Below are 22,338 nucleotides of genomic sequence, written 5' to 3' on the forward strand. Positions count from 1 at the left end.
AGAAGAAATTGTTTCCATTCAGTTTCGTTTCCTTTTATGCTGTCAATTTAGTAAATAATAAACTACTTTAAAGCACAGAGAGAGGAAGGAACAAAAGGATTATGGTAAAGCACCTTAGAGTCTAAAGTCTCAGAACTAGACAATCATGAAACCAAAACTAGGACCAGACCAGAAGGGGAATCCGTGAAGGAGATCAAGAGGAGAGCAGCAGCTCCATAGCCCAGTGGTTAAAGACCCAGACTCTGCAGTAGTGTGACCTTGGGCCTCAGTTTCTCTATCTGTAAAATAGGGACAATATGGACTTATCTCATAAAATCATTTTGAGGATTAAGTGAAATAATATACATATAGGGCTTACAACCCTGCCCAATACACAAGTTCTCTTTTTTGCCATTACCTGGTTGAGACCAGTGTCTAGGGTGGAGGGCACAGCCCAGACTTGAAGGAAGTTAAGGAGCGAAGGGAGCAGGGAAATAAAACTCTCTCCCCCAGCAGTTGGGTGAATGGTCTCTGCAGGGACAAGAAAAAGAATGAAAAGCAAAAGGGTGAAAGGGGAAGAAAGGGAGGAGGAGGGGGTAAAGAGGTTGGGAACTCACACACACGTCAGCAGCATGGAGAGGAAATTATGTGAAATCAAATAAAACCATAAACAAAAAGAAAAAAAGCAAGAATGAAGTAGAGATATTGGGCCAGTGAATGATTTTTCTGTACTGAAATGGAAAGAACACTGGGGTGTGGGGTCTGAGCCCTGGGTTCTGTCCCTGACTGCATTTCCTCTTGGTTAAGTGTCCTTGGAAAAGTCATTTATCCCCTCTCAGTCTCATTTTTAATCTGTGAAAGGGAAAATAGTAAGGCCAACCTCAACCTCACAGAGTTTTGGGGACTATTAAAGGAGAGCATTTTATGGCTCGGGGCTGAGCACCCAGTAAATGCACAGGGAAACTCCATGTCTTTAGTGTTGTAGGGCACCTTCGCCTGGACTTGCAGCGCCCAGGCTAGGGAAAAAGCGGGGCAGTGGGCGGGAAGACAGGCCTGGAGAATCTGGGGATAGATAAAGGAAACTCGTGATGGGGCGAGGCTGGGCTGAAGAGAAACAGATTGGGGAAGAGCTGCAAAGGGAGGGACCGCGGACGGGGAGGTGGAGGCCAGGGCGGGAGAGGGTGGGAAGGCAGAGAGCGAAGGGAGGGCAGAGTGAGAAGGGAAGCTGGCTGGGGAAACGGGGGTTGGAATGCAGAAGGCACTTGGGGAAGGAGGAAGTATTGAAGGCGGGAGGCAAAAAAGAGAGGAAAAATGGGGATGCACTGGAGGCGTGGGTCAGGCCTCCAGAGAGAAGAGGACCTGGGAACAGACGAAGGAGAAAAGAAGCGAATAAATCCAGTCTGAAGAGGTTGGGGACTTCGAGAAGGCTGGGGCCTGGAGGAGAGTGCGGCAGCTTTTAGCATCCAGACTCTAAAAACTCGTGGCCTTTGCCTGACCTCGAGGGTCGGGAACAGATGCCCTGTCTTTGTGGAGAGCCGTATCCCAACGAGAGAATGGGACTGTGCAGGGGTGGGCCCTGCGCCTGGCGCGCGTCAAGGCTTCTCTGACCCAGGGCTGGGCCCTGAAGGGAGCGAACCGCCTGCCTGGAAGTTGGGGCCAAGGAAGGAAGGTACCACGACCGGGAGTTAGCACGCAGTCGGCTGCAGGGGTGCCTGCTCCTAGCTGTCTCTGGGGACGCCACCTCCTCTTCCCTTCTCGGGCAAAGTGGAGGCGGCTGGCGAGGACCCAGACCCTGTACTGCGCTGCGGAGGGACGGACCTTCGGACAGGGCTAGGGAGACCCTGGCTCTGAGGATACCCCTGGCTTGCTCGCCGCGGGGCGGCCGCTCCCGCCTTCCCCAGCTCAGAGCACCCAACCCGCGATGAGCGCACCGCTCGGCAACCCCGCGCGCGTCCCACGGGGGCGCTGCTTCTCACTGCCACACCAGCACACCGCGGCCCCTCTCCCCCACACCTCCTGCCCGCACCACCGGGCCTCTCCTCCCACCCTCCGTTTTCCTCCCCTCCCCTCCCGGCTAGGGGCGGGAGGGGGCGTGGCAGGGCCGAGGTTTGTGTGGCTGGGACCCCGCTCCTCGCACTCGGAGTCGGCGGGAGGAGCCGGGCCCCCGCCGCTGTCCAGCCGCTCTGTGCCCCTCGCGCCCGGCGCTGCCGCCTCTCCGAGAGACGCTGCCTGTCGCTCGCCATGGATACTCCCAGGGTCCTGCTCTCGGCCGTCTTCCTCGTCAGTTTCCTGTGGGATTTGCCGGGTTTCCAGCAGGCTTCCATCTCATCCTCCTCGTCCTCCGCGGAGCTGGGCTCAGTCAAGGGAATGCGAAGCCGCAAGGAAGGGAAGATGCCGCGAGCGCCGCCAGAGAGTGCTTCGGCCACGGCTCCCCTGGTGCGCGAGGAGCCACAGCCGCAGCCGCAGGATGAGCCCCGGCGGCAGCCACCACGGCAGCCCCAGGCGCAGGAGCTTCCAGGCAGGGGCCCGCGCGTGGTGCCCCACGAGTACATGCTGTCAATCTACAAGACTTACTCAATCGCCGAGAAGCTGGGCATCAATGCCAGCTTCTTCCAGTCTTCCAAGTCGGCTAATACGATCACTAGCTTTGTAGACAGGGGACTAGGTAAGTGGCAAAGACGCCCGACTCCTTTCCCCCTGGAGCTCGGCAGCCTGGGCGCTGCTCCGGCTCTGGCAGGAGGCTGCATTTGTGAATTCCCTTCCCGCTCTGGACACCTCCCCTTTTCTTTTCTTAAATTGCTTTTTTCCTCAAGCCCGAGTAAGTTTCTGGATGCGGCTGCAGATTTAATTACAGTTTGCAATCCTCCCTTGCTTCTTTCTTCGTCTTCTTTCCTTTCTCTCTCCCTCCCTTCCTTCTTTCTCTGATCCTTTGCCGAAAGCAGCGTGGTGGCCGCTCCTCTGGCGGCTGGTGGAGGAAGCGTGAAGGACGGGAGGTGGCAGGCAAATGACCTGGGCTGTAGAGGGGTCGCTGCGGAGACTAACGGAATCCGTGCCATGGGTTCCCGGGTTGTATGGGGTGCGCGGTCAAAGCCCTGAGCTGCGGTGGGGGCCGGGCGGGCCCTGCAGCATAAGTGAGCGTTGGAGTTCCGGTCGGCTCTGGAAAAGCCGGCAGAAACGAGTCCGCTAGCGGCGAGTGGCAGTGCCCTGGCTCCGCAACTGCAAGGCTTCTCGGCTTGTCCCTGTGCTAAGTGTGGGTATCGTCAGTCGGGCGGGAGCCCGGGACCTCGGGCTGTTTTCCTTCTGAAGCACGCCCTTGGTAGCTTAGAGGCCACAACCAAGTGGTTTCTGCAAAAGCAGAGGAAGCAACTGGCAGTGCGGGCCGGAGGCAGGGGCAGGGCAGCTAAGTTTGGGGATTTGTTGTTACAGTACTTAATCCACATGGGTGCATGGGTGTGTTCACCCACCTTTCTCAGCTAGCCAATGCTCTTCTCTCTGCGCGCCTACCAGGGCCCGGGTCACTAGTCTCCTCTGCTGGAGCGGGTATCTGAGGAACTCCTGCGCAGGCTCCTTGCTGCGGGTGTTGGTCAGCAGCATGGCGAGTGCCTTCGAGAGAACCTCGCGCTCCCTCTGGTCCCAGAAATTGGGGAGGCATCCACAGGCGCTGGAACTCAGCTCCTGCAGAGGAGAGACAACAACGTGGAAGGAGACAGGAAGGGAGGGAGAAAAAGGAAAAGAAGGACGAGAATAAAAGAAGGAGCAGATAAAAGAGATTTAGGCAGTTATCTGCTCCTCCATCCTGCCCAGATTTAGCTCCGCGCATTGAACCGTTCGCCACCTCCCACTACGGTCAGTGAAAGTGGGGTCGTCCAGGAACCTACAAGCGCCGGGGTTCGGGCTGAGAGGGCTACTCCTCCGGGTTTGCCTTGGGTACCCGCACGTCCTCGAAGCTTCTCAGAGAAGGCTGACGGCTCGGGACTTCCCGGGCTCCAACCCCCAGCCTCCTCACTTGCAGTCGCCTTCCTTGCGGGCAAGGGTCTTGCCCTGGCCAGGTTCTCGGCTACAGCCGGAGGTCAGCGAGGTTCATGAGCTGCTGAAAGGTCCAGGCCGCAAATTAACGCCGGGTATTTTATGGTGATTTTAGGACTACTAAAGTCACCTTTGCAAATAAATACACGTGGCTTCTTCATAGCGCTAGAACTGAGTCCCAGATATCGGTGCTGCCAGCTCAGCTCGCCAACTTCCCCTTTCCACCCCCAGCTCTGCCGCTGTCTCTCTCCATCCTAATCTGTTTACTATCTTCTTTTTTCCACCACCCTAGTCGAAGGAGAGACTACGAAAGCTCAGTTTAGATTGCTCAAGAGGCCTTTCCCCAAGGGAAGAAATCCGGGAGGCCCAGGTTGGCGGGCGGTTGGGCAAGCATTTTCTTTTCCCCGAAGGGAAGTTTCAAGAATCTCTGCCCCTACTCCAAGCAGGCACCCCTAGCTCGTTCGCTGCGCCCTGTGTGTTTGGCACAGGACCAAGGGACCCTGCAGGCGGTTCGGAGGTTTCTGCCGAAGCCTGAGGCGTTCAGGCAAGTGTGGGGAAGCTTTGGGGGGCTTCAGGTCTGGGGCTGACACCGGCTGGCTCCAACCTATCTTGCACTGCAGCTTCTCCCCAGGCACCGCGCTGAGCGCCCCTGGGCGCCGGAGGTAGGGAAGGGCCTGGCTGTGCGCCCAGGTTGGGGGTGGGGTGGGCTCTGTTTCCGAGCCAAGGTCTCCAGGCTAGCGGGACCGAGATCCAGACGTCCGGCTTCAACTCCGGAGTGCCGTAGAGAGCTGGAGCTGCGCGCGGTCCCCAGCCGAAGAAGACGTGACCACCTGGACCCTCGCTTCAAAGGCGCGGTGTCCTCCACGCCTTCAGTTTCCCAGAAAACGCGAAGAAAGGCAGTTAGTTGACTGGGAAGTCTGTGCGGCTCGTCGCAGGCCGCGCTGGGGCGAAGGAGTGCGGAGCCGCGGGCTGGAGGGGGGGCGCAGAGGAGGGGGGACCGTGCAGGCTACAGCCCCAGCATGATAAAGGGAAAACCTCACTTTCCCTCTCACTGATTTTGATTTGATGTGTCACCAGCGGTGACCTCGGGCTGGACCTTCCGGGGCTTGCTTAGCATCGGACCCCTGATTGGAGTGTTTCAACTCAGCGATCTAATTGAGGGTTCATGTCATAACACATCAAACGGTGTCTAGTCTCCCGTGATGGAAATGACCCGCCGGACGCGCATCCCCGGCTCCTGAGGAGGACTTCCGCCCCTCTCACGTGGGGACTCTCAACCGCGCCAAACCCCTCAGCATCCCCTCCCCCAACCCGTGGATGGCGGGGCAAGGAGGAAAGAGCAACCACCAGCCGAGAGCTGGGCCAGCCGCGCTAACTTGGCGCCTTGCCTCGGTGATGTTTAAATCGTCATGGAACATGGCAGGCTTGGTCAGCTTCGGGGAGCCCGGGTCCCTCCGGGGGAAGAGCAAAGAAAATGTCTGGAATCCTGAAGAGGCATGAACTACTTATTCATGTACAGTATTTGTAAAAACTTTCCTCACCTGGGAAACCCAAACCCTGAAAGTTACACGTGAAGTGTGTGTGATTAAGAGTGGGAGAGCAGGGATAAACTGTCCAAAGTGAAAGAAGAGCGCTTTAAAACAGCACTTTCTGTCATACCTTCCCCCTCCAATCCTCCCCATCACCACCACCACCACCATGAGGAGACCTTACAGCAGATTTTTAAAAACTATGTTCCTCCTTTTGATTTGCTCTCCAAATTCCAAACACCTAGGGGTAATAATAATAAACAAGATACACTGAGCATTTACTGTGTACCAAGTACTGTGCTAAAATCTGTTACATGAGTTATTTCACTTAATTCTAACAACTTCCAGGAAAGTCCTAAAATCACTGTTTTACAGGTAAATTAAGGAAGACTGAGAGGTTAAGCAAGTTGCTCAAGGTTACCAGCTAGGGAGAGGTGAAGCTCACCTCTGGTTCTATTGCCTATGGCACTATATGAATAGGATAAGGGGGGAGGCAGTTTCTAAAGGAAAGTGGCAAGAAGCAGAAGTGAAACAATGGAGATTTCCTACCCTGTCTAAGGTTCCTCTGTAATCTCTTAAGACCCAGTTAGTGGTTGGAGTGGAACTTTGGATTTAAGGGTCTGACTCTGTGCAGTGCCTTGTTTCTTCTTTATACTTTCTGTAAAGGCACAAATTATGTTATCTCTGATCTTTTAAAATGCCTCCAAATTGTGCTTTAAAATGATTTTGGAGCCATAAAGATGAGAAAGTGTGTGCATGTGTGTGTTGGTACAGTTATAGGACCAGAATGGACCAGGTTGGATATAGGGAAATAATAGTCAGCACAAGATATAACCCATTAAAAGACTGGACTCAGTACCCTGGGGCCTGGAAAAGGCGGACAATTAGAACGTCTATGAATTCAACATGGCTGAGAAATAGAGGGGGAGGGCAAAACAAAACTCAGACTTTCAGTTTATGTAGTGAGAAGTGTCACAAAATTCCAACAAGGTGGACAAAAAGCCTCCCAAGGACAAGGAAACCAAAATGAGTCTAAGAATATTGCTGTGAGTTAAATTTTCAGATGATTCGAAATAAGAATACTCTCTAAAAATATTTTGTGGTTGTTGTTGTCACAATAGCACTCTCAGAAAGGAGGCAGCAGGGAACAGATAAAAACCAAAACGAGATCTGAACATCCTTGAGGAAATTGACACTCTAGAAATGAATCTCGGGAGAGTTTGCGGTTGATTGCTTGTTGGCTTCTTGATTTACCTTCTGGATGGTGATTATCAGGGGCAGAGAAGGACAATCGAGGGGTAGCCGGGCTGCAAGGAGCGCATTCTAAGAGTCGCAAAGTTGTCTCGCGATTGAAGTTCGCCTGGTACAGCATGTTTATGCAAAACAGCGAGTTTCTGGGTGGACCTGGGCCGCAGAGTGGTGTAATCAACCCAGCAGTGCTTTTGCCTGGACCCTGTTGTCGTTGGCAAACGGAAAATGAAATATAAGCAGGGAAGTATTTTAATGGGGACGGAGGGAATTCACAACTGTTAATTATTTGGTGACCTTGTATTCGATTTGTTTGAGTCCCTTATAAAAACACTAATGCAGACCAGACGGCCAAGTGAGGAAGCCAGCAGAAGGTTCTAATCTAGGCTTTATTTCCCCGGAAAGAGGGAACAGCCTTGGAAAAGGATTGCTGAGCATTCAAGTGTGTGTGTGTGTGTGTGTGTGTGTGTGTGTGTGTGTGCGTGCGCGCGCGCAGGCGCGGGGTTCGTGTCACCCTGAAGGTTCAGGACCCTCCACCAGCCAGGTAAAATGAAAGGTCCTGGTAAAAGCCCGGGGGTTAGGGAAGCAAGCCTTAAACTACAAGTTTGTTCTGCTCTTCTGGTTGGAATGATTAAAACACTAAGGCCACAAACCAACCCCTTAGCCATTGGCTTGCTAAATATCAGTTATTGTCACCCCCCCATCCCTAGGGCCTCAAGGGCCGCCTTAGCAAGAAACTAATAACAACTAGTGTCTTCCGAAGCAAGAGTGCAAGTAGTGCCAGAATTCTGAGCGAGCTTCCTGGGCAGGGAAGGCTAATCTGAGAAGGACACCGAGCGTTCCTCCCCGCGGCGGCGGTCCTCTGGCTCTGGGAGTTTGCGCAGTTGAGTTGCCAGTGGGGGTGGGGATCGAAAAATGTGTTCAAACATCCTATGTCATTTCTGCACATAAAAAGAAAAAATTACCTAAGCTATAGCCCACGACAGGCCTTGTGAATACTTTCCCCAGCAAACTGAATCAAGACATGAACGCTCCACCTTCGGACCAGAGAGGATGATGCGTGTCGTTAGGACCTCCTGGGAACGTGGGGTGTTGCATTGATGGAGGCCCTAGCGCACCCCGTTTTTCCCCAGCTCGGGGTTCTGGCGGCTGCACACCTCCTTGAAATTGGTGACGACTTCCTGGGGCGGCGTGGGGAGAGAACAAGGGAAACCGACCGAGAGATGGGAGAAAGATGGTATGGTGAACATAGAGCAAAACGAGAATTTTTGTTTCCCGCCAAGGCTGATGCGTGCATCAAACGAACTCGAACAAATAAACAAGAATCCTGGGGAGGTTAGTGAAGGGCATTAGCTTCATAACCCCTGGTGTATAGAATAACCCTGCTCAAACGATGCTCTCTGGACCCGAGGAGGAGATCTGGGCCGAGGCCGCGAGGTGTAGAATGCAGGAAAGTGGATCTACCGCGCCATTTCGTTTCTTGGCATCTACTGCCTTTCTCCCCTCTTTATAAAGCCTTGGCTGTTTATTTTTAAGTTCAATGCCGGTTAAATGGTATCTCTTGTTTACAGGAATTAAATAGGTCTTCGTCGGCTTAATGGTTTTCAGGGTTGTTGCTCCCTTCCTTCCAGGACAGTCCATTAGCGCTGCTGAGGATCGAGGGTTGAGTGCGCTTAGAGGGGCTGCAGGCGTTTGGAGCAGGTTGGCTGCGCGGCACTGGCCACCGTTCCCCCAGCTGAGCTCGCGGCTTGGCGAGTGGCCCGGGCGCCTGGGGGCGGGGCACGGTTTAGGGACCCGTTAGTGGGCGTGCAGGAGAAAAGTGGGGCGGGCCTCTGGCTCAGGCTGGCGGGGTTTAGCTTCCGGAGCCAAGCAGAAAGCGCGAGCAGGGTCAGCGCGGAGTGTTGTCTTTGGGGTCCCGAGGTGGTTTACACGCCCCGCCTCCTCCCTAAATGACACCGAAGAAAATCGGCGCGCCTGCATTGTAAATCTGGCTACTAGGCAAGTTGGTCCAGCTCCCACCCCACTTCCCAGTCCACTGCCCCTCCCACGCCCCGTGGGGATGATATTGAACGATGCTCGACCCTGGCCCATAGCTGTCACAACGAATCTCATTTTCCTATGGCGTGACTTCGGGAGTCAGCCCAAGTGGAATGGAGTTGGGCAATCCCTTCTTCAGAAGCTGCGCCGGGCCTAGCACTTTAAAGAACACATCACTGAGGTTTCTCCTGAGCAGGACCCCTGCGCGCTGAGCGTCCAGTATCCTTCCTGCCCACAACAACATGCTAGTTTGAACCTTTTCACCAACCTGCAGCCACAGAACTGGTCCAAGGGGGAAACCACATAAGGTGGGAACCTTTTCTTCTACTTTTGACCTTAAAGCTCGCAAGTCAAAACGCCGGATCATGTTCCTGCCCAGACAGCGGTTTCAAGTCTGTGGGGTTTTTTCCCCCCTCTGCTCCCACCCCCACCCCGGCCTATGGCTCCCGGGAGGACCTACTCGTCGGCGGTGCTGGTAGGGGGGCCCCAAACGATCAACCCCGTCCGGGCCCAGCACGTGCGGCCCCAGGGGAAGTGCAGCGACTTGGAGGGGACACCGGGACAGAGGAACTAGGGGCGCAGGCTGCTTTCGCGCAGCAGAAATGTGGGGAGAGTGGGTCTGGAGTGTGGGGACTGTACCGAACTTGGTATTCATCTAAAGTCATGTCAAATTAAGACTTGAGCTGCTATGGTGGGAGCCCAGAGTGAGACCACTGTAAAAAGAGACGGCTCGTGAAGTGTCCTTGATCTCCGTTGGCTTCACATCTCCTGCTCTTGGGCCCCTTTCACCAAAACGTGGCCACGAGGGTTTGCACCAAGTTCATGAAAACTACTTTATAAACGATTCCGTTTCGTTATAGGGAGACAAAGGCAGTCTCCTTGAAGCGCCTTCGGACTCCAGCTGGGAGTGCCCATTGCCCAGTACTCAGGAGAAAAGCCTGGCCCGCGTCTTCCACCAGATACTGGCGATACTGCATGGGAGGCTGAGGCCCCGAGGGCGCACGGAGTTGCATTTTCTGTCTACTGGAAGATGGGGTTCCCCTTTCCTCCCCGATCCTTTCCCAACCCCACTTCTTTGCCTCACGCTGAGCTAGAGCTTGCTGCGCGAAAGCTGGATTTCTCTGCAGGATACAGGCAGGCCACTGGATCGATCCGCTTAATCGTGTGGGTTTACAAGGCGCAGGCTCGTCGCAGGGAGGAGGGAGCGGGTCCGCGAGGCCTGGAGCCAGGGTGGAAAAGCCTCTGTGGAGGATTTGTCTTGGGTCCCTCTGGTCTTTCAAAGGACGAAGTTGAGAAATGCAGGGCAAGCTATCGTAGGAAACTTGAGAGAAGCGGAAAGACCCAGAGAAGAGCTGGGCTGATGAATGTGTGTCCAGGAATCTCACACCGTGGCAGACGACAACTTCGCTGCTGGCGGGGCCACGCTGCCCAAAAGGTCATTCATTGCTATAACCACCCCCTTCCCCTTCAACACGTGCCTGGAACTTGGCAAAGTGAAGACGATAGGGAACATCGCACCCACCACCACTCTAAACTGGTTTGGTGGACAGATCGTGCCTCACAAAAGTGCACCAAAACAGGGCGTGGGGGTGGGAGGGACAAGGAGACTAACCGCCAGGCTTCTCAGGGCTGCTACCACCCAGCCAGGGAGCCACGTGGGCTAGCATATGGGCTAGCACTGGCCCTGATTCCACGGAGGAAGGAACCTGCAAGAAGGGCCCTCTCTTTGACAGGATGTAGGCTGGAAGTTGACTGTTCCCCTGACATTTTGGGAGGGACTGCAGTGGTGGATATGGCATTAGGGACAGAGAAGGATCAAGGTGATGGGAGTGAGGCCCAGCTCCTATGGGTCTCTTTACTGGAACTTAGATGAGCGGAACTCAGACATCTGCTTCTCTTTTTATCCCTTCTGCCCAGCACCTTTCCTCCACTCATTTCTGGGAATCCTATGGAGAGAACTGAACTGTACCTCCTCAGAGAAGGCCAAGAGGAGACCAGGTGCATCTTCCCTTACCTGGATGCAGGTAGCTGTAGTAATCCTTGCTGCATTCATTGTGTGTGTGTGTGTCATGCAATGCACTGAGTGCCTTGATTCTGACCTTTCCAATGACTCTGTGGAGTAGGGGTGGTTCTTCCATTTTACAGATGATGCATATGAGACTGGGAGAGATTATTTGTCCACCCAAGGTTATCCAGCCAGCAAGTTACATGTCAGGGTTCAAATCTATATGTCCTAGACTCTAGATACCTGTGCTCATTCCATATTGTCAGTAGAAACTAACATTTGCACACATTGTCAGAGGTCTTTCCTACTCCTTATCTCGTTTGCCACCCTTCCCTTAGTGACTGTAAGCTGATGTTATTATCCTCATTTTGTAGATGAGAAAATTAAGTTTCCTTGTAAGTTCTCTTTCAAAAGTCCAATCGTTAGCATCCCTTCAGTTCTGCTGATTAGAAAGTGAGTGCCTCTTGGAGACCTGGATTGATCCCTCCATCTAGGCATGGGCAGCAGGAAAGAGCTGGAGACTTCTCAGGAATTCTGCCAGGCACAGAGATCAAGAACTGGGATGTCCAGGTTCATGGCACAGATACTGGAGTCAGACTTCTTACTATTTTGGGCAAGTTACTTTAAGCTCTGCTTTAGTTCTCTGACCCATAACATGGGCATAGTGGTGATATTTTTTTTTACTATGGGTGGTTCTGAGGCTTAAATGAATTATTGTAAGAATTTATATCTTGCCCAGCACATGGTAAGTGCTACACCAGTGTTTGCTATTATGATTAGTTTGCTGGGTGGTCAAGCAACAGCACCCTGAAGAAGCTGACTTGTGTGGACTGCCTCCTGAATCAGAGCCTCTGTGAGGAGCTTAGCAAGCGCAGCAGTTTTTTAAGGTTCAGGTCTCAACAGAGGTGGACTCAAGACAAGAGTACAGAGGGATGTCCAGAAGATCACTGTGTCCCAGGAAAGGGTAGTGGTTGGAGCACAAATTACCCAGAGACCTCATTTATACAGGGCTTAATGTAAAAGGAAGCTTGTGGAAGGGCTGGTGGCTCATTATTACTTACCTAGTACACCTGTGGACTGTGACACTTCATGGCAATGCTGAAGCTGAGGGACCTAGGGAAGAAGTGACTCCAAACCCAGTCACGAATTCCCTGCTTAAAAAAAAACAAAAACAAAAACAAAAAAAACTATCCTGGGGGAATCCAGCCCACCTTGTGTTGATTATATTGATAATAAATGTGTGTTCCTTTTCCTCCCACCCTCTTTGCTCCAAGGCCCTATCAGAGCTCTGGTAGAGCGGCAGTGGCAGAAGGACTGAAGCTGGGGGGTGGGGGGGTGGGGGTGGAGGGGGTTGGAACTAAGACCTTCAGACTAAGGCTAAGAACTAAGAACTAAGAACTAAGACTAAGAACTAAGATTGTCCCTTACCTGCTGAAAGAGTGGGCAAGTTAAGACACCTCCTGGAACCCCGGTTTCCTCATCTATAAATGAGTATATCAGTAAGACAGACCTCAGACACAAGAGGTGACGATTCAGTGACACAGGTCATCAAAGCCCTGAGCACGTGCCGGGCACAAAGGCGGTACCCCATAAGCTTCATTGCTGCTGTTGGCTCAAAAATGAGAGGTGGGGGAAAGACTTAGCTGTAAAGACTTGTGGAGTTTCCTTTATGAAGATGATTACCCCGTCCCCCCATCTCCATCTAGGCGCTTCGGGGTGGGGAAAGCCCCGTCATCTGGGCTTTCTGAGCCGCAGTGTCTGTGCCTTTGGAGGACGTGAGGCGGGACGCGTGGTGGGACCGCTGGAGGTGGGCGGGGGCTGACCAGACACCTGAACAGTAGCGGTCCGTGGTAACTGCTAGGGCGACTCCAGCGGAAGAGCGGCGGGAAGCAGAGTCTGTGGGCCCAGGGCGTCGGAAAAGCTGGAGCCGCGGGCATACTTTCGGGGCCGGCGAGTAACAGAAAATCCAACTAGGACTCTCAAGAGGAACCTCAAGCTGAGAGCCTATCTCAGAGATGTCTTGGGAAAAAATGTAGTGCGGGCTCCTCCTGCCCCAGACCAAACGAAGTGGCAGATTTTCAGAAACCCTCTGCAGAGTGGTCTGTCGGAGCCTCCGGCAGCACAAGGAGTCCGGATCCGCGTGCGAGGCGCGGTTTCCGCCGCTGCGCGTGCCTCCCTTAGGCCGCTGTCCTGGGACTCAGGTTCCCTGGGGTCCCGTCTTTGGTTCCGTGGGCATCCTTTATTTTCCGATCTGGCGTTTGCTTCTTGTTTCCTCCAGCCAGGTACTGAGACCCTGCACAGATGCCTTTACCTTTCTCAGCTAGTTTCCCATTTAAAATGGGCGTGATAGTCCCTACCTTGCAAGTGATTAGTTTTTTTCCTCATTTACTTATTTGCTTTCCATTTTAGTTTATTTTATTTTTTATCAATCTCACACCAGATGGGAATGTTTAAAGTGCCCTCAGCCTTTTACCAACTTGCTCTTAACTCAAAAAAGGCTGACCTATTTATATAAAAAAAAAAAAATTCTTCAAATATGCCTGTGGTTTTCTCCTTCTCCCCCTCCTTCCTCTACCACCCACCAGGGAAAAGTTGATAAGCACAAATCCAGCGATTGTAACTTGAAAGGTCTACATGTCTAATACTCAAAAAACACTGAGTTAACTGGGGTGTGAGCCAAGCTGCAACAAACTCGATTGGTGTAAATTAAAAGCAAAACAGAAACAAAAACTTCCACAATACATTACTGATCAATTTCATTTAAAGGCCCAAAGCATAGAATTTGCTTCCAGGATGCAAGAAAGTGTCACAAGTAGATTTTGAAATGAAAAGTGCAATATTTTCTAATCAAGAGCACAGGAGAGAGGGTTGTTTGATGACATCAGCCCTCATTTATACAAAACAATGGAAGAGGAGGCTTGTGGAAAGGAGTTGAAGGGCCAGCTTCCTACCCACAGGTGGCCACAGCAGCAGGGCCAGGCCTTGTGGTCACCAGGCAAAGTGTTTGTAGGGTCACAGTGGATGGTGGTGTGTGCACTCCCCAGGTCAGATGCCTCCTCTGGGCTATTTCTTGATTCCTGGCTCCAGAGCAGGTCCAGACAGGTGGGGAATGTGGTCTGCAGGGGAGGTGCACAGAGCAGCCACCTTCTTGGACCCTCTGTTTAGGGTTTAGAGCTTCTGGAGACCCAGTGAGAGAACACATGGCTGAGAAAGTAAAAAAAGAAAAAAGAAAAAAAAATGACGTTAGCTGAGGGTGGGGCAGCAAGGGGCTGGGGCAAGAAGGTGACTTGATTCTGTGAGACCACCTCCGACCCTGCCCTGGGCCCTGTGCTTTGAAATGCTCTGTTTTGTCCATCTCCAATGGTGCCCTCCCCAAATGGTGGGTAATCTGAAGAGCAAAAGGACATACTCACCTAGATTAGTTATTCTTAAGTGGGATCCCCAACCAGCAGAATCAGTATCACCTGGGAATTTACTAGAAATGCAAATTCCGGGCCCTATCACAAACATCTGGGGCCTGAGAGAGTTTACATTTTGAACAAGTTTCAGTGTGATGCTAAGGATGCAGATGGAAAGACCCCTGCAGGTTTAGTTGTTTGAAACTACTACTCTATTGTGCTACAGAGTTCTTGCCCAAATAGTTCTGAGACCACCTCCAGGGCCTGGACAGCCTCTCCATGGGGTCTGTCCTCCTAAGAGTGTATCACAGCATTGATCCATGCACCTGTAGCCTGGGAGCTTGGACCTGTGGGTCAGTCAGGGTGTCCACATACATGCAGGTGAGGCCCATCAAACCATGGATTGGGCTTTGTATGGGAAGAGAAGCAGCAGGATACAGGTGGAAGCTCCCATTTATACTTGGTCCTGATCCCTGGAAAGGGTAAGCGTGCCCAAGTCTACAGACTCAGTAGAGCCCTCTCTCTACGGACACTTTCCTCTGTTTTGACCACTCCTGAGGACCAGCGAAATGTGACTTAGCTATGCAGACCAGCCATTGATTAGCCCATACTTAAAAAATAAAAAAAGAATGCAACATAAGCAGGTTGATCTCTCCATATTGCATGAAAGAGAAATCAATAAATCATTATCCTTTACAACTGCCTAATGTTCTCCAGCCGGTGCCAGCTATCTCAAGAATTATGTAAGCAGAGATGGAAATAATTTCCCTAAGGGAGCCCAGGTTTTATTCCTATCAAGCCCTGCAAATACAGTTTGGACTGTATCACGCATCCCTTATATCACTGGTCACTAATGGTTGCATTTAGATTCAGTACCTGGACTATAATCAGGGAGGAAATGGGGCTTAGGGACTAAATGTTTCCACTCTGGAGTTAAATAGACCTAGGTTTGGATTTCAACCTTACCATTTACTAGCTATCAGACTTTGGTAATTAACTTAATTTCTCTAAGCTTTGATTTTCCCATTTATAAAAAGAGAACAATAGGACCTAACTTTTGTTTCCAGAACTGTTCTGTGCTTGTGGATAAAGTAAGGATGAAAAATACGTCAGCTCTCACAACATTTAGCTGGTGCACTGAGTGCCTTAGGTTTGTCCCTCTCATCACATCCTTGGTTTGGGGAGAAATATGAGATGCAGGAAAGTGCAGTGTAGGCCCAGGGATCTGGGTGGTGGCACAGGTTTCTTTAAAGGAGGAGAAGAAAGTGTGTTGAATTTCCACTGATTTTAATGTGACCCTGGTCAGTTTGAAGGTCTTGGCTTCCATAAATCAACTGCCTCCAGCAGCTTTTCCCTTTTCACCTCTCTAAACCTTCCCACAGCTCCCTCTCAGGTCAGGACTTGTGTGTTAGAGTGAGGCAGCCGGCCCTGCGGGCAGCCCAGAGTGGGGACTGGGTGTGGCTACATCCAATGCCCTGGGCTACATCTGGACAGGGAGTGAGGGTCAGATCCAGGACCCAGTGACACTTTTACTATTGAAATCCACCCAAAGTTTACTAGCTTCTGGGGAAAGCTGGGGGCTTTGGGGATTTTTGTATTTGCTGGGTTGTAAATATTTTATGAGAAGGCAGAAAAATCTGGTTAGCTTTCTGCCTTGCACATTGAAGTGGGGTTGGCTTCATGCACAAATATGTCAAAAAAAAAAGTCGTTTTGTCTTCATCCCAAAGAATTCACCTTTGATTTTAAAAAGCCTGTTACTCTCCATCCCCCCTCCCCCATGCCCCAAATTTCTATTTCTAACCTGTAACCAAAAAATTTATCTTCAGGACTAGTTGCAAAGCCAGAAGATTTCAGGTAGTGTGGGTGGAGGAGGGGAGAATGTCAGTGTGTGTGTGTGTGTGTGTGTGTGTGTGTGTGTGTGTGTGTGTGTCTAAGGTTTTCTCCTTCCAGAAGAGTCTATTTCTTATTGACTGCAGGATCTTCTTAATGGATAGATGTCTGGTCTCTGTTTCTTCATTTGCCCCCCCCTTCAGACTTTTGAAAACCTCATTTCTCTTTTGTTTGTTGTGAAATGGTGAATTCAAAAGAGAAAGAAAGAAATCACACAACTCTATTCTGTCTGCTTTGTGTTGGCCCAAATGCTTCAGCAGAAGTGCTTTCTCCTAGACCAGTAGGTAGAAGCTAGGACTGCAGCTTTACATAATCTTGGATCTTAAAAGAAAGCTAACAAAAACCCCAGCAAAATCCAAATACCCAGGTCCTGTGTGCAGACATTTATTCAATTGGCTGAAGCAACTTGGAGCAACTGATAATTTTTAAGTTCTCTTCATGATTATAACGGGCAGCAAGATTGAGAATGGCTATTCTATCAGTTTCTCACTTATTGACTAGCGTGTTTTCTAGGTCAGGTGTGGTTCTGAGCGCTGCGATGACCAAGATGGACTTGACATGATCCTAGTCCCTATAGGCTCGTGGAGGCGGGCAAGGAGTTGCTAGGAAAAACAGACCACTAAAGAGACAAATAATAATAATAACGAGATAATTGTAGATATTACTAAGTGCCAGGAAGATAATAAACCAGGGTCCTGTGATAGTGACCGAGGAAAGCTACTTTAGATCAGGGTGGTTGAGGATGGCCTCTTGGAGGAGGTGACATTTAAACCGAGATGTGAATGATGAGAACGAGCCAACCGAGGAGGTCTGGGGGAAGTGCGGCCCAGGCTCGCAACCACAAAGGGCACATTAGTGGTTACTTGCAGGCTCCTGGGGAAAAACTCCGAGGCCGCCTCTCCAGCAGCCACCAACTTCCGCCCTGGGAGTCCCGGGCTGACGAGGAGTTGGGGGCCTGCCCTGGTGCACCTCCCTTCACGGTGCACGAGCGGGGCGGGGAGCCGGGGTGGTCAGGCCCCGGGCTGGCCCAGCTGGACTCCCGGCCCGCCTGCCCCGCTCCCCGCCCTTTCCCTCCCGGGGGCAGCTGCAGAGCACCGGGCTGATCTCCCTCTTAAGTGAAACTGACTGTAATTATTTTTTATCTCGCAGACGATCTCTCGCACACTGCTCTCCGGAGACAGAAGTATTTGTTTGATGTGTCCACGCTCTCAGACAAAGAAGAGCTGGTGGGCGCGGAGCTCCGGCTCTTTCGCCAGGCGCCCGCATCGCCCTGGGGGCCGCCCACCGGGCCACTCCACGTGCAGCTCTTCCCTTGCCTGTCTCCCCTGCTGCTGGACGCGCGGACCCTGGACCCGCAGGGGGCGCCCCGGACCGGCTGGGAAGTGTTCGACGTGTGGCAAGGCCTGCGCCACCAGCCCTGGAAACAGCTGTGCTTGGAGCTGCGGGCCGCATGGGGCGAGCCCGACACGGTGGAGGCCCAGGAGCGCGCGTCGGGGCCCGAGCAGCCGCTGCCCCCGGACCTGCGGAGTCTGGGCTTCGGCCGGAGGGTGCGGCCCCCCCAGGAACGTGCCCTGCTCGTGGTGTTCACCAGATCCCAGCGCAAGAACCTGTTCTCTGAGATGCGCGAACAGCTGGGTTCCTCCGAGGCTGCTGACTCCGGCGCGGGCGCGGAGGGGTCGTGGCTGCTGCCGTCGGGAGCCCCAGACGCCGGGCTTTGGCTGCCCTCACCTGGCCGCCGGCGGCGGCGCACGGCCTTTGCCAGCCGCCACGGCAAACGGCACGGCAAGAAGTCGAGGCTGCGCTGCAGCAAGAAGGCCCTGCACGTGAACTTCAAGGAGCTGGGATGGGACGATTGGATTATCGCACCCCTGGAGTACGAGGCCTACCACTGCGAAGGCGTGTGCGACTTCCCGCTGCGCTCGCACCTGGAGCCCACCAACCACGCCATCATCCAGACTCTGATGAACTCCATGGACCCTGGCTCCACCCCGCCCAGCTGCTGTGTGCCCACCAAATTGACTCCCATCAGCATCCTGTACATTGATGCCGGCAATAACGTGGTCTACAAGCAGTATGAGGACATGGTGGTGGAGTCATGCGGCTGCAGGTAGCAGGCGCCTTCCCCACCGCCTTGGCTCGTGACCACAGGGGAGGCCTGACTGCAGAGGCGGAGGAGGAGGAGCTGGCCTTGGAGGCAGAGGGTGGGGGGACAGCCTGGACATGCACTCCGGTGGGAGGGAAAGGAACTCAGCCTTCCCAGAGCCTTCCACCTGCAAGACCAGAGGGAGATACGGATTTTCACACCTTGACTGTCCACCCTGGAAAAACAAGCCAAGGAGGATTTCTTTAGTTTTTATCATTATTGTTGTGGTTTTGGAATTCTTTGTGTGTCCCACAGGTTTTGATAGGAGGTGGGGGGAGGGGAGACACATACCTGCTCCATGGATTGAAAAAATGATAGTTTGAGAAGGGAAATAGTGTGGGAGGAAGAAACACCTTTGACCACATCTTGGTTTGATTGTTTTCTACCTGTGTAAAGAAGGTGGGCATTTCTGGTCATGTCAGCCCATGCCTTATGACCTCCCAAGCAGAAAGTCACCAGGAATAGGAAAGCCAAGAAGGGCCCTGCGTTTCAAAGAAAGTTGAGAGAGGTGGGTCCAAACAGGCCTTTTTCACTTGCTTGTATACGTGGTTCTGCCCCGGCCTCTCCCAGTATAGGGAACTGGCAACCTGCATCTCACTCTAGGGGGCTCAGATCACTGCCTTCACAGTTGCTTTTTCTGGTGGGGGAAAGGGGAGCTGGTATGGATGGAATGACAAGAATGAGTCCAAATGGAACCCCCTGAAGGATAATGAGAAACCACAAGGCCTGCCTCTGATGCTTGACACTGAGGTGCATTAGCCTTGGCTGGAGGTAGCCCAGGAAAAGCCCTTCTTGATGTTAGTTTCTAATTGATTTCTTTGAACAGAATTTACCAAAATTCAGGTATTCCCCTTTTAAGCAGAAGGCAATTTCCCAGTTAAACAAAAAATGGGTAGAGGTGGGAACTATATAGCTAAGGTAAGAGATACAGAGGGAAAAAATAACCCAGAAGTAGAAGTCAGGAGGAGAGGTAGTGGGCCCCACAGGAGGATGGGGAGAAGGGACAGGCCAGGAGCAGGGAAGAGAAGGATGAAAGGGAACCCAAGTCCCTGTCTCTGAAGTTTCTTTAAAATCTCTGTTCCCTCCCCTCTCTTTGACATTCCTGAAAGATTACCAGTCAGCAATAGCCCAGGGCTCCCCCAAAAGAATTGTTTCAGATTGTAATTACCAGTTAGGCAATGTTTTTAAAACTTAGTAATGAGAAACTGTGAAAAGAGCAAAGTGTTACATTGAGCTTGGGGTGGGAGATGGGGACCAGGCAGTGAGGAAGGAGGCAGGGGTGGAATTCATCTTCCAGAAGGAAGCAGGAGAGCAGAGCACAGTTGAAATGCCCACTCGGGGACTGTCAAAAACATGAACTTTCCCCCAGCCTGCACCAGTATTATTTTAAACATTGCCCATAAGTAGGTCCTTTGAAGAGTCCTTCTCATCTTTGACCATGAAATGGTTTAAACAAGGGAATTTCTGCCAACCATTAAAAAGAAGTTTTTATTTTTTTCCTAAGTGGTTTTGCTCTCTCTTGACCTGAACCTGTTGCTTGTTTGAGAACTACAATATGTCAAAGAAAGGGTGAGAATGATAATAAATACTAATATAAAATGCTAAGTTAAAAAAAAAAGAGAAAAAAGGAAAAAGAAAAAAGGAAAAAGAAAAAGAAAAAAAAAGACTTGGCCAGGAGAAATAATTTAAAATGCACATTTGCTTTGGATGCACTGTTGTTCTGTTAAGGCTGTATATATTTGTTTATTTAAGGTGACTGAAAGTGCAAGGAGGAAATGGACAGCATGAAATTCATCTTAATGTACAAAATGTCTATGCACTCAAATGTTATAATTTCTAATATTTTAAAGCTATATTCGAGTTGTACAAAGTTAAGCATCAATCAGATATTTCATTCTTTCTTAATGTTATCATTTTCTTTAATATTATTACAAAATTTTAAGTCTGTCTAATGGAGAGTTCTTTTTTTTTTTTTTTTTTTTAAAACTGTCTACCTCACTATAATACAAGTATTTACAACACTTAAGTTACCAGAGATCAATTAATATTGGAAACATTTTTTACAGTATACTTTTTCTGGATGATACTCAACCTAATACTGTATTATTAAACTCATTTTCCCCCTTAATAACTCAGCCTGGTTTATATGGATCTATTTAGAAAAATTATTCTCTCAAGGAATTATTGTCAGTTCCACTGTGGGCCCTGAATGTCTGAAAAGACACTGATTATTTTAAAAGCCCTAAGTTAGAGCATTGTCCATTTCCTTCACAGCTCTTCCATAACTCTCTTTTCATGAAATTTTCATTCTCCACATTAAAACCAAATCCCTATCAGCTATTAGAACAGTGTTTCTAGGCTTGTACCTTATTTCAGCATCTCAGAGCCCAAATAGGAATTGGGTTATTTCTTGGTTTCTTTAATGTTGAAAAAAGAAAGCTATAAATTACCAAACCAAAGCCAACCCAAATGTTGGTAATTACTATGTACATTTATGGCCATATATGTACAGAAGATATGAAATGCAGAAGATTTTGTATCATCAGTACCTAGCTCATTTCTTGTGAATGAGGTAAAAAAAAATGCAGAAGATATGAAATGTTTTTCTGTTTGTTCACTTGCTGTAAATCAGGGAACCCACATGCAAGTGTAATTCTGAGCACTCACTATCTGTCAGTAATGATGTTGTACATACATTATCTCATTTAGGTCCCTTAGAAACTCCATGAGGTAGGTATTATTATAGTTCCCATTTTACAGATGAAGAAACAGGTGCAGAGTTTAAGTAACCAGCCCGTGGTCATCCAGCCAGGGAGTAGTAGTTAAGATTTAAACCCAGTTCTTTCACACCCCAGAGCTCAAGGAGTTAACCACTATACAATTCTGTCCCCAGATCATCTACCTGCTCTCTAATTTGGTTACTAAATGTCAGTGTGGGAAATTCTCAATTAGCAACAACGATTGGGGGCAGCCAGCTAGAGGAGGAGGAGCTGCCACAGGGGCCAACAGCATTGCCTGCAGTTTTGAAATATGTGAATTGTGACTGCTGGGACACTGAAAATGGATAAGGATTGCAAAACTCAGTGAGTTCTTAGCTTCGGGCTTGCCTTGAGAAACTCATAGTTTAGGTCAGTCATTGATGGGCTTCTCTAGCTTCTCTACAGTTTTCTGAAACTGCGTTGGTGTGGTTTTTGGGTTTCGGTTATCAAAGTAATGGTCAATTTACAAATAGGTCACGTTTCAATAGACTAGTTGTAAGTGGGCTATTTAGAACTGAGAAACATGTTCGTATGGAAACAATGTTCATTTGAGTTTCTAGGTTAAAGCTTTTTGCAAAAGCTTTATTTATCCAAACGGAACTTTTTCACAAAGCCATTTTGATTTTTGGATTTTGGGAACATAATCACTGGAAAAGCACAATTCCCCTAACTGCCCTGAGGACTCCCAGCCCTGCATCTTAATATGTTCCCAGTCTAGAGATTTCCCTTTTCTGCACAAATATTTCCATCTCCAAAGTTATTTTCCTCGCTTCCCTCCATCAGAAAGTTTATTCCATAACTCAGATGTTAGGAGAAACACAATTTGACTGAATTACATGAAGATGTAAACATCTCCTAGCTCCGCTACATTGGAGACATTTGCATCTTAAGAAGAAAAATCTTGGTTCACTCAGATTTCTTGTGAATGAAGTGAAAAATATCAGACAATATAGGAGAAGGTTCAACAATCAAACCCTACACAATTTTGAGAGTTGTAGGTGAGCTAGGTACTGATGATACAAGGATGAGTGAAGACACTCATCAATGTGAATTTTTTGGCATCGAATAGGGGACATTTTGTGCAATGAAAAGACTAGCTAACTTGTTTTAACAGTAATACCTAGTGTATTAAAGCAAAAGATTTAATAACTTAGTTTTTTCCCCCCGAAAGCTCTTAAGTTTAATGATGTAGGCCCCATAAAAATATTTTTTTTTGCCTTTGTTTTGTTCACTGCTATATTCCTAGCATTCGGAATAGTGCCCAACACATAGCAGACAATAAATATGTTGAATAAGTAAATTTACAAATATTATTGTACTTAC

General features: G+C 50.1%; 1 protein-coding gene across 1 annotated transcript; it reads left to right on the plus strand.

Moving 5' to 3' along the window:
• Positions 1–2,220: 2,220 nt before the first annotated feature.
• On the plus strand, positions 2,221–21,679 carry GDF6 (growth differentiation factor 6). Its single transcript, XM_019718400.3, has 2 exons — positions 2,221–2,644; positions 17,263–21,679. The coding sequence occupies exons 1-2, from the start codon at positions 2,221–2,223 to the stop codon at positions 18,222–18,224; spliced, it is 1,386 nt and encodes a 461-aa protein (XP_019573959.2). The 3' UTR covers positions 18,225–21,679.
• Positions 21,680–22,338: the final 659 nt, after the last annotated feature.

The sequence above is a fragment of the Rhinolophus sinicus genome, chromosome 6 (genome assembly GCF_057876585.1).
Source record: "Rhinolophus sinicus isolate RSI-liver-muscle chromosome 6, RSI-T2T, whole genome shotgun sequence".
Lineage (NCBI taxonomy): Eukaryota > Metazoa > Chordata > Mammalia > Chiroptera > Rhinolophidae > Rhinolophus > Rhinolophus sinicus.

What these genes read in the sequence shown, in the direction of transcription:
- GDF6 (XM_019718400.3), top strand. Translation starts at nt 2,221, where the DNA reads ATGGATACTCCCAGGGTCCTGCTCTCGGCCGTCTTCCTCGTCAGTTTC. An exon ending in CTTTGTAGACAGGGGACTAG is followed by an intron (nt 2,645 to 17,262) that starts GTAAGTGGCAAA and finishes TTTATCTCGCAG; the next exon opens with ACGATCTCTCGCACACTGCT.